The 10702-nt window shown below is 56.4% G+C and overlaps 2 protein-coding genes and 1 long non-coding RNA gene across 13 annotated transcripts in view; 2 read left to right on the top strand and 1 right to left on the bottom strand.

The window, feature by feature from the left end:
• Positions 1–2591, top strand: part of UBTF (upstream binding transcription factor) — a 15924-nt gene extending 13333 nt beyond the window's left edge. For all 6 annotated transcript variants that reach the window (XM_049636240.1, XM_049636238.1, XM_049636237.1 and 3 more), the window contains 4 exons: positions 36–83; positions 184–255; positions 353–496; positions 580–2591. In XM_049636240.1, the coding sequence (XP_049492197.1) occupies positions 36–83; positions 184–255; positions 353–496; positions 580–705 (390 nt within the window). In that variant the 3' untranslated portion in view covers positions 706–2591. The remainder of the gene's footprint in view (positions 1–35; positions 84–183; positions 256–352; positions 497–579) is intronic.
• A 2516-nt stretch (positions 2592–5107) lies between these two features.
• On the bottom strand, positions 5108–8384 carry LOC125926625 (uncharacterized). Its single transcript, XR_007459120.1, has 3 exons — positions 7871–8384; positions 6192–6364; positions 5108–6020 (listed from the first exon to the last, which is right to left on the bottom strand). It is a non-coding gene; the product is annotated as an uncharacterized LOC125926625 (long non-coding RNA).
• Positions 8385–8402: 18 nt separating this feature from the next.
• The window catches only part of ATXN7L3 (ataxin 7 like 3), a 7814-nt gene continuing 5514 nt past the window's right edge, over positions 8403–10702 (top strand). For 2 of the 6 annotated variants that reach the window (XM_049636232.1, XM_049636229.1), the window contains exons 1-3: positions 8403–8665; positions 10025–10135; positions 10435–10567. In XM_049636232.1, coding sequence (XP_049492189.1) covers positions 10085–10135; positions 10435–10567 — 184 coding nt within the window. In that variant the 5' untranslated portion in view covers positions 8403–8665; positions 10025–10084. Of the gene's footprint in view, positions 8666–8769; positions 10136–10434; positions 10568–10702 lie in introns of those variants that run through there. The other 4 variants (XM_049636233.1, XM_049636234.1, XM_049636231.1 and 1 more) reach the window with 4 other exon arrangements.

The following is a 10702-nucleotide window of genomic DNA, read 5'->3' as shown; positions in this document are numbered from 1 at the left end:
GTTCCGACCTTTCCCTCCTCCTCTGTCTCCCACAGAGTCTGTCTCCCCAGGACCGTGCAGCATATAAAGAGTACATCTCCAATGTGAGTCGGGGAGCAGGGCGGCGCCAGGGAAAGGGAGGGTTTGGGGAGTCGTGTGGAACTCACGGCTGCTCCCTTTGTCTGTCTCTGGCCTTTCCTACAGAAACGTAAGAGCATGACCAAGCTGCGAGGCCCGAACCCCAAGTCCAGCCGGACCGCCTTGCAGTCCAAGTCGGTAAGGAGCTCCGCCCGGCCGGGGGAAGGCCAGGAAGGGGTCTGCGGTGCCCCGAGTGCCGGGGCGGAGACCACTGACGCACCTCCTTCCCTCCCAGGAGTCTGAGGAGGACGAGGATGAGGACGAGGACGACGAGGACGAGGATGAAGAGGAGGAGGAGGATGAGAACGGGGACTCCTCTGAGGACGGCGGGGACTCCTCCGAGTCCAGCAGCGAGGATGAGAGCGAGGACGGAGACGAGGCGAGGCGGCCGGGCACGGTGGGAGGGTCGGGCGGACCTTGCCACGAACTCCACCCGCTGACTGCCCGCCCCTTGCCCCCCAGAACGAGGAGGATGATGAGGACGAGGACGACGACGAGGATGACGACGAGGACGAGGACAACGAGTCTGAGGGCAGCAGCTCCAGTTCCTCCTCGTCGGGAGACTCCTCGGACTCTGACTCCAACTGAGGCTCAGCCCCACCCGGGGCTCCCCTCCCCAGCCAACCACCTTTGTTTCTCCCCCATGTTCTATCCCCCACTCCCTGGCCTCCCCCACTTTCTTTTTCTTTTTTCTTTTTCTTTTCTTTTTTTTTTTTTTTAAACAAAATACGGTGGGGGAGGGGCTGGAGGAGCCCAGGCCAGGACTCTGCTGCCTCAGAGACATCAGCCCTGGGGGGCCCTCCAGGGAACGCAACCATCAGACTGAGCCACCACTGGACCGGGCCGGCCCACCCCTCTTCTGCACTTGCGGCTCCGTCATGGACAATGGACCTGGGAGTGGGGTGGGGGGGTCCCAAAGAGTTCGGTGAGGCCCTCTACACCTGCAGCCCAACCCATGGGAGGGTGGAAGCTTGGGGAAGACCCCTCCCTTCCCAGAGGGGCTTGCCGACTGGACCCCTACATTGGAACTGGAGGCAGGGAACAGGTGGGGAGAGGAGGGTGGGTGCCTAAGAGCAAACAGGCACTGCCCCATAGCCCTCTCCCCTGCCCTCTGCAGGAAGGAGCTGCCTGGACCCACTCATGGGGGGAGGGGGCAGAAGTGTTTTTTATATATGTGTATATATTTTTTTTTTTAAGCTCTGAGCTGTCAACGAGACGTTTCCTACCGATCTCGGCTGCCGTCTCTGTTGTCATTTCTGGGAGAGGGTGGGTTTAGGGGGGTAGGTTTGGGACTTTTTTAAAACGGTCTTGGCACGAATGGAAAAGTGTGCGTGCGTGTGTGTGTGTGTGTGTCGCCTGTACATAGCATGGGTGCACCTGTGGATGTGTGCAAAGGCACGTGTGAGTGTGTGTGTGGAAGAGAGAAGGGGGAGCCCACTTCAGTCTGTGAATCTGGTTGAATGGGTTGGTGAGGCCCAGGGAGACGTTGATCCTGGTGGGAACAGGCTGGGTCAGCCCCTTTCTCCACATCCTCTGCTTTGCCTAATCTCTGATTCAATTTGGTGGTGGGGGGGGGGGGTTACTGAAGCCACTCTGATGCTTCCTGTACCTGCTTCCCTCTGCCAGGGCCACAGGGCTCTGAGCTGCTGCTGGTCTCCAGCAGGGCACCGGGGAGAGGGACAGATTGGGTGGACCCGAGAGCTTCTACTTGGTGGGAAAAGCCTTTCCAGTTCATCTGAGAGGTTGCCTGGCCACCTGAGGCTCAGAAATTGGGCTTCAAGCTCTTAACACACATCCCTCCTCCCTGTCCCTCTCTCTTCCAGCTCCCTACCCCCATTCCCTATGATTTCTCAGGTCTGCTCCCTTCCCCACCCCTCCAAACCCCCAGCTGGGGAAGGGGTCTGCAAAGGCTGCTTTTGCGGCTGTCCCTTTAACCCTTCCTGGCCATCTCAAAATTTGGGGTACCCTGATTCCTAGAACCTTAGTAAGCCAAGCCACCTGGTCTCTGTGGATTTAAATTTTTTAATTTTTGATTACATTTTGGCGCCTTTTTTTTCTCTCCTTATAATCATGTCAATGACCTATTTAATTGGGGCTTTGTGCTTTTCTGCCTTCTGCCCCTGAATGAAAGTCAAGTGATGGGGGAAGAGTGGGAATTCTACCCAGGAGGTGGAATGGGAAAGGTGGGTCCCGCTCCCAAAGGAAGGCAGACAATCTGCTTTGCCTTGGACATGGTGCTGGGGTTGGGGGAATTGGGGGGGTGGGGGGGACACTCCCCGCTCCCACTCCCCTTCCTTTGTCCTGACCCTGACGCAGGGGTTCATAGGTTCTATTTCTTCCCAGGAGCCCCTGCAAAGAACCCCATTTCCCTGTTTGAATGCCCCTGCGCTGTTGTGTTTTAGTGGAATGTGTTTTCATTTAAAAACAACTTTGAATGGGGCGCTTTTTTTTTCCTGTTTTAAAAATTGAAAAATTCTTACAGTACAAACAGGGCTGTGGGGGTGGGGGTGTTGGTGCTGTAAGAGGTCACTCTGAGTGCATTTTGGCACTGGGATGGGATGGTTGGAGTCAGAGGACCCCCCCACTCTCTCCCCTTTTTTTCTAATATTTAAGGAGTGTTTTTGTAGGTTTCAACAACAACCGCAACTTGAATTTGTACCACGGGAGGTGGGAGGGAATGTCTTAGAGGTGTCTGCCTAAGCTTAAGGCCAACTGTAGAAGTTTTGTTTTCCCTCTTTTTGTACAATAAAGCAAAAAACAAAGGTTTGACTGCTGTCTGGTCACTGGAATCAAGGGCAGGGTGTAGGGGTGACCCAACAGGTTCAATGGGAAAGACTTGAAGTCTGGCTTGTTTGCGCTTCTCTCTAGAACCAGCTTTCTCTTGCTGAAGGCTCCACAGGCAACCTACCTTCACATTGTTCTGGGTTGTTACTGAGCTTCCGATTCTGTCTGTACACCTTGGGTTGTCAGACCACTAAGGACTCGGAGAATTTGAGGGAACAGGTAACAATATTTTCCCCCAGAGTGCGTTGCCTTGGGAAATTGGGGGTGATGATCAGCTTTGCATGACTAGGGTGAAACCCTGACCCTAATAAGGGGTCACTTTATGACTATTTGCCCTAACCATGCAAAGGTTTATCATTGGGAGTTGGGGTAACTCTCCCACCTTGAGCCGTCCGCCTCTCCCAGGGTTAGAGATGACTTTCCTAACTCCACCCAGGGCTCTGATAGGAAGTAGGCTGAACCTAGACGATTCCTCTGAAGTTAAGGAAGATAGCCTTCCTGGGGTGCCTGGGTGGCTCGGTTGGTTAAGTACCCCACTCTTGGTTTTGGCTCAGGTCATGATCTCATGGTTGGTGAGATCAAGCCCCGCGTGGGGCTCCACACAGCACGGAGTCTGCTTGGGATTCTCTCCCCCTGTCTTCTGCCCCTCGCCGGTTCACACTTTCTCTCAAAATAAATAAATAAATAAATAAACTTCAAAAGTTTAAAAAAAAAAAAAAAAAAGTGAATCCCTGCACAGGCCTTGGCCGGATTCCTGCAGCCACCGACGCTGGAGACCTAGGCCTCATCCAAGAGCTCTCCCTTGGCCCCACACCCTTCTCCTGTTCTTGGTCAAACTGCTAGAAAACTCACTGCCCTTTGTGGTCTCCATTTCCTCACCTCCCCTGGGGTGACTCAATTCACCAGCATGTTCATCGTCCCATCTGGTGGACACCTGTCCATCTCTTGACTTCTTGGTCTATTCTGCAGGCATCGGTTCCTCCTCGTTCTATCCTAGGTGTTCATGTCACCCTATGAACCTCTAATTGTCACCCGTAGGTAACCAATCCAAAAGGTGGTATCTCCAGAGACCAGTCTTCCAAGCTGCAAATCTGTAGATTTGTGTGCCCTCTGGAATATCTGCCAGGCACCTCACCTCAAGACCCAAAATGATCGCCATCTGGTTATTCAATCTAGAAACTAGGGTGTCAGCCTTGACTTCTCTCTCGTTCACCTCCATGTTCATTTGCTCACCTAGCCCTGTCCATTCCACTTCCTGTGTCTCTCTCAAATCTGTCCATTCCACTTCCTGTGTCTCTCTCAAATCTGTCTACCCTTTCGCCATTGCTGTCATCCTCATCCTATTCAAGGCCACCACCGTTGCCCAACTTCTGCAAAGACTTCCTAAAACTGGTCTTCCTGCTTGTACTCCTGCCCCCTCAGTCCATTCTGCACACAGCCACAAAGTTATCTTTTAAAAAGAAATCTCATGACCTCTGTACTAACAACTTGCATGACTCTACAAGGCCTGGCCCCTGCTTCCCATCTCCCACCTTCGCTCACCCACAATGATCCAGCCAAGTGTTCTCTTTTGTTCTTCAAACATGCCTACCACAGGGCGTTTGTACTTGGTTCTTTCTGCCCCAGATGCCAATCCCTCAATTCTACACATAGCTGGTTTTCTTAACCCTCAGGCTTCAGATTAAATGTCACCTCACAGACAGGCCTTCCCTAACAACCCTTTCTGGTGAGGCCTCCTCCTACATCTTGTTTCTACTATTTGTTTGTTTCTTCTCTATCTCCCCAAGTAAAAGACACTTAACACCTTACCTGCTTGTCCATTACAGTAATCCCAGCACCTTTTAAAGTGCCCTGGCACACAAACTTGACACTCAAGAAACATTTGTCGAATGAGAGACAAAGTATGGCTGACAAGGCCCTGGCAGATCTGTTGCTCCTGCTGCCTGTTGCCTCTGCACCAACCCCAGCTATGCCAGCCATTCACGTCTCTCCTCCAGGGCTGGTACCCATTCTGCCTATACACATAACCATTCCCTCTGCCCCCATGTTCCTCATCACCTCACTGTGTAGTTAATTCAGGGCTCCCCTTAAAAGATCACTTCTCCCGGGGGGGGGGGTCTTCTCTGACCCCTTGACAAAAACATCTTCCTGTCATTTGTCCCCCCCCCCTTTTTTTTTAATGCTTTTATTTATTTTTGAAAGATAGAGACAGAGCATGAGTGGGGGAGGGGCAGAGAGTGAGGGAGACACAGAATCGGAAGCAGGCTCCAGGCTCTGGGCTGTCAGCACAGAGCCCGAGGCGAGGCTTGAACCCATGAACCATGAGATCACGACGTGAGCCGAAGTTGGACGCTTCACTGCTTAACCAACTGAGCCACCCAGGTGCCCCCAGTTCCTTTTTTTTTTTTTTTTTTTTAATGTTTATTTATTTCTGAGAGAGAGAGCAAGCAGGGAAGGGGGCAGAGAGAGGAGACAGAGGATCTACAGCGGGCTCCTTGCTGAGAGCGGAGAACCCAATGCGGGGCTCCAACTCATGAATTGTGAGATCATGACCTGAGCCAGAGTCAGATGCTTAACCAACTGAGCCACCCAAGTGCCCATGCCATTTGTTTCTTCAGCAGCCCGATGCCTTCACAGTCTTGTTTCACCCACATCAGGCTTTGCTGGGGTGTAGACTCTACTAGGACAAAGTCTGTGGGTTTCTCTGGCTCGCTGCCCTAACGCCACGGCCTCACCCACAGCCCAGACCAGCACAGTCCTCAGTATTTGCGGACTGCTTGATGCTACCTGGGGAGACCAGGCATGTTCCCAAAGAGGTCACCGCCACAGAGCAGCCCAGGCCAGGGCCTGGATGAACAGAACCATCCAGTTGTAAAGGAGTTGGTGTGAGGATGGCCATGGGTGGGAAAGTGAGGAAGTATTTAGGTAAACAGAGAGGAGACAGGAAGGCTTCTTGGGCATGTGTAAGTTCCTTGGGCATATTTAGAGACTAGGAAGCCGATCAGCATCACTGGTGTGGAGAATTCCTGATTCACACTTGGGAGCTTCCTGAAGACTTGGCCTCATTCTTTTGCAAGTTCAACGACCTTCAGAGTCTCCACCAGCTCATCCCACAGCACCTACAACATAAACCAAGTCGAACTTGTCATTCTCCTTATATCCTCGAATCTCCTCCTCAGAGCTTAAAGATGTTTTCAGGGCCTCTTTGTCCTTTAGCCCATATACCCCAATTGATAATTATCCACATGCCAGAGTGATTCTACTTAAAATTCAAATCTGGTCACGGGCACCTGGGTGGCGTAGTTGGTTAAGCATCCGATTCCTGGCTTCAGCTCAGGTCATGATCTCGCAGTTTGTGGGTTCGAGCCCCGCACCAGGCTCTCTGCTGTCAGCACAGAGCCCACTTTGGATCCTCTGTCTCCCTTGCTGTCTGTCTCTCCCCTGCTTGTGCTCTCTCTCTCTCCTTTCAAAAATAAATAAACATTGAAAAAAATTAAAATCTGGTCAAATGAGTCCTTCCGCTTGAGGACTCTTCGTGGCCTATAGGGTTTAAGTCCATATTGCTCAACACACCTTTAGTCCTCTATGGTCTGACCTGCTCACCTCCTGCTGCTTCCCCACTCATTCCTGTGTTCCAGCCAGTCCCCAAACTGAGCCATATTCCTGAAGCTTGCTGTTTAGGATGTCTAGTGCCCTCCTAATCTCCCACTACAAAAAGCCTTTACTGACCAACTCTCTTACATCATTTTATCTATCTTTCTGGCCACCCCATCCCCTGTGCATCTCTGTTTTTATCATAGTGTTTGGCAATTATTTTCCTACAGTTTTATCTGACAAACTGTGAACTTCTTGAGGAAGCACAACTGTCTTATTTCATCTTTGCATCCCAGCACAGCGCACTGTAAGAATTCTTACAGGGCACGTAAGAATAACAGGTAAGATTTATAAAGCACTTACACTGAGCTAAGAGTTTCACATGCACTGACTTGTCAGTCCTCACAACGACCTAATGAGATAGGTACTATCATTATACCCAGTGACAACAGAGGAAACTGAGGCAACAGAGAGCTCATTTGGCCAAGTTCATTTTTCAAGTCCACAGATTTAAATTCTAATCTGACTCCTGGTCTGAAACACTTAGGATTATTGTCGCAAAAAATGTTTGCTGAAGACTAAACAGCCAGTGATGGTCCCAACCAAGTATATGAAGACTTTCCTCGTTTAATCTCATCTTCTAGGGGAGAGAGCTGTCAGACACCCGCTCCAAAACTCCAGGCCTAGAGAATAACCCAGATTGAAGCGCTAGTCTGGGTATCGGTGCGGCTAGGAAAGGCCCTTTCCTCCAGAAGGTAATGGGGGACTGTGAGAGCCCGCGGATACGGGCACACCCAGGGGAGTAGCACTGGGTCGGAGGAAGGGTCTGGCTAGTGCCGGGCAGGCTGGCTGAGAGGTGGGGGTCCAGCGTGGGTTCCGGAAGCAGGAAAAGCGAGCAGGTGTGGGATCTAAATTAGGCTGAGGGCGGGGAGGGCGCTCGGCTCAGAAGGGCACAGCTCGGCCTCCGCTCTCAGTGGAGGACCCTCATCTCGGGCATTCGTTGGTTCGCAGGCCTGGAGTGGGCTGAGACCCGCCCAGAAACAGGGGAACGGAGGCTCAGACGAGCCCCTTTGGCTCCATAGGTTTTCTGCCCTGAGGTGCTAACAGAGCCCCACTTCAACTCCGGCCTCTTCAGAGAAGTGGCTGCACGCTTCGGGGTAAATGCCGGAGTGGGGGCGCCGGGGGACTACACGGGGCGGGGGGGGGGGGGGGAAAGAGCCGGGAGCCCCGAGGGAAGGGCGGGGGAGCCTGGGCCGGAAGGCGTCCCAGGCTCGGCTGGGAGCCGGCGCTCTCTTTCGACGCCACCCGCTGCCCCCGCCCCGGAGCCGGCCGGGACGGCACAACGTCTCCGCCCCCAGCGCACCGCGCACCTCACCTTGAACGTCGCTCCACCCACCGCCATCCTATTGGGCCGACCGGACCGAGGCGAGACGGCGATTGGCCGAGGTGGCCCCAGAAGGCCCCGCCCATCTCCCCGCCCCCGTCCCCGTCCGCCGGTACTTTGGACGGCGGCGTGGCGCCCCTCCTCCCCGCCCGGTCCCCGCCCCCTGGAGCAAATGCTGCCGAGCTGCGGCCGCGGGGCAGATGCACGCGCTCGGGCCCTTCTAGCAGGCGCGAGCAGTCGCTGGGCGCGCGAAAGCGAAAGAAGGAAGAGGAAGGGAGGGCGGGGGCGGGGTGTTGAAGAGGGGCGGGAGGAGGAAGAGGAGGAGGTTGGAGCGCGCTCGCGCTTGGCCTCGCGCCCGCGCGGAGGGAGGGGGAGAGGGGCGCGCGCGCGCACGCTCGCGTTCTCGCTCGCCCCATCCATCCATCCTCCGGTCGCGGCACGCGCGCGCGCTCCGGGCTCGCGCCGCACCCCCCGCCCGGGAGAGGCGGGCTGGAGTGGGGGGCGGGGGGAGGGGCGCGCGGACGGCGCGCGGACTGCGCGCGGGCGGGGTGAGGTGAGGAGGAGGAGGCGGCGACGGGACGAGAAGGGAGGGGAAGGGGCCATGGCCGCCCGGTGAGGCGGCGAGGCGGGGGGGCGGCCCGACCCCCCGGCCCCGGGCCCTGGGCCCCGGGGAGAGGCGAGGACGGACCGACGGACATGGGGCTCCGGAGCAGCCGCCGCCGCCGCCGCCGCCGGAGGACGCGGCCCTGAGAGGCCGCCGGGCCCCGGCGCGGCCCCCCGGGCGGGGTGAGTACGGGACGGAGACGGGGACGGGGGAGGGGCCTGCGGGGGGCGGGGGGCGGGGCCCGAGGCGGGGCTTGGGCCCCCTCCCCCCAGGTCTGGGTCAGCGCCCCTTCCCCTCCCCCCGGGCCGACGCGGAAACGCCCGGCTTCCCCCGGCTTCCCGGCCCGGCCGGGGCCCCCAGCTCTCCCCCTGTCTGGGTCCCCCCTGGGCGGGGCAGGGCCGGCCGGGGAGGGGGCGCGGGGCCTTTGTTAGGGAGCCAGGCCCCAGCCCCCGGGACAATAGAGACACCCTCCCGGACTCCTCTCCCCGGCCGGCTGGGGCTGTCGGCGGGCGGGGAAGGAGAGGGGCCGGGACGCGTCCCACTCTGCCCACTCTCTAGGGGTCGGTCTGTCCCGGACCGGCGCCGGCCTCGGGCGGCTCGGCTCTCCTCCCCCCAGTCGGTATGATGCAGCAGCAGTGCCGCAGGGACGGGGGAAGAGCCGAGGCCCGGCCTCCTACCCTCCCCAGTGCCCCTGGCTCATTTGTCAGTCCCCACCCCACTCTAGGCCGGCAGCTCCTTAAACTCGTACCCACCGTTCAGAGGGGCCCCGGACTGTGGGCGCTGTTTCTGAATCCTTTGGTGGGGATTCCTGGACTTTGGGGCTCTTGGAGAGACTTCCGGGCTGGTCCTGAGGGAGGGAGGGTGGTTATCTAAAAGAAGAGCAGGTAAGGGGAGTGCCCACTCCTGGCATGCCATCCCAACCGGGCTCTACCCCCTCTTCTTGCTCATGGGGGCTAGAAATGCTCCTTCGGCTCTAGGTTTCTGTGGGCTCTGCTCCCCTTCCGTGGTCACAGGCTTATTTCAAGGGAAGACAGAGTGGGGTGAAGGTTGTAGGGTTCTAGGGCCGTTCCTACTTCTGGTAGCAGTACCCCCCCAAGTGGACATCCTGGCTGAAAGCAGAGGTGACTCTGAGGAGAGCTTAGGGAAGGGGGGGTGGTATTTAGGAGTCTGTGCAGTTCTTTGCCACACCCTGTGGGTTTGCTTTGAGGCCTTAGAGTTCCTTCTCCTCCCCCTGCTGCATTGCACCATGGGTATCGAAGAGGGGTTTGAGTTTGGGGGACCTGGGTTGAGCTGCTGCCTCCTATAGACCCAGACACTGACTGGCAGCCGAGTCCAGGGCCTGAGTTCAGTCTTGGGAAAGACTAGGCCGCCTTTGGGTTTCGGGCCCTGCAGGACCATCCAGACTTAGTGAGCCTAGGCCTTGGGGAGGGGTATATCTTGATGCCAGGATTCAGCTCTGGGCAGTGAGGTGCAGAGGGGAGGTGGCAGTCTTCACAGGTGCCTTGGACTCACACCAGCACCCCCCACCCCCGTGTGTGCAGCCGTGTTGCCGCCCGCTGTGCTATGAGCAGTCAGAGCGCCGTCTCCACAAGAGTTTACAAATGAAAATGGAGGAAATGTCTTTGTCTGGCCTGGATAACAGCAAACTAGAGGTGAGGGCTCCCCCACGTGTGCCTCTAGTTCTTTCTCTTGATGTCTCTACGTCGCTATATCTGGCATTCACACCAAAGAGGAATTTGGGTAGTCAGCCTGGTTCCTTAAAGGGAATAGCCAGCTGAAAAGGTCCAAGGCTCCGGAAGAAGAAAGGACGCGAAGTCAAGATGGGGAAAATGGCAAAGAAAGCATTATTTTTGGCCAGGGCGAATTGGCAGACTTGGTTGGTGAGAGAGAGTTGCTCTCAGTCCAGGGGGCTTTGACGCTCCTGACCGCGGATGTTCTCCCCTGGGCCCAGGCCATCGCTCAGGAGATATACGCGGACTTGGTCGAGGATTCTTGTTTGGGATTCTGCTTTGAGGTACACCGGGCTGTCAAGTGTGGCTACTTCTTCCTGGACGACACGGACCCTGATAGCATGAAGGATTTTGGTGAGCTTCAGGGTTGAAGGAGAGCAGTCCAGCCCAGCCCCGGGGGCGCTCGGAGGTCCCTTCTCTGGAAACTGCGCCAGAAGTAGTGCCTGGAGCTCCTGTGAGCTTAGGCGGGGGGGGGGGGGGGGGGGGGGG

The sequence above is a fragment of the Panthera uncia genome, chromosome E1, assembly GCF_023721935.1.
Source record: "Panthera uncia isolate 11264 chromosome E1, Puncia_PCG_1.0, whole genome shotgun sequence".
Classification (NCBI taxonomy): domain Eukaryota; kingdom Metazoa; phylum Chordata; class Mammalia; order Carnivora; family Felidae; genus Panthera; species Panthera uncia.
This window is presented reverse-complemented; position numbering and strand designations above follow the sequence as displayed.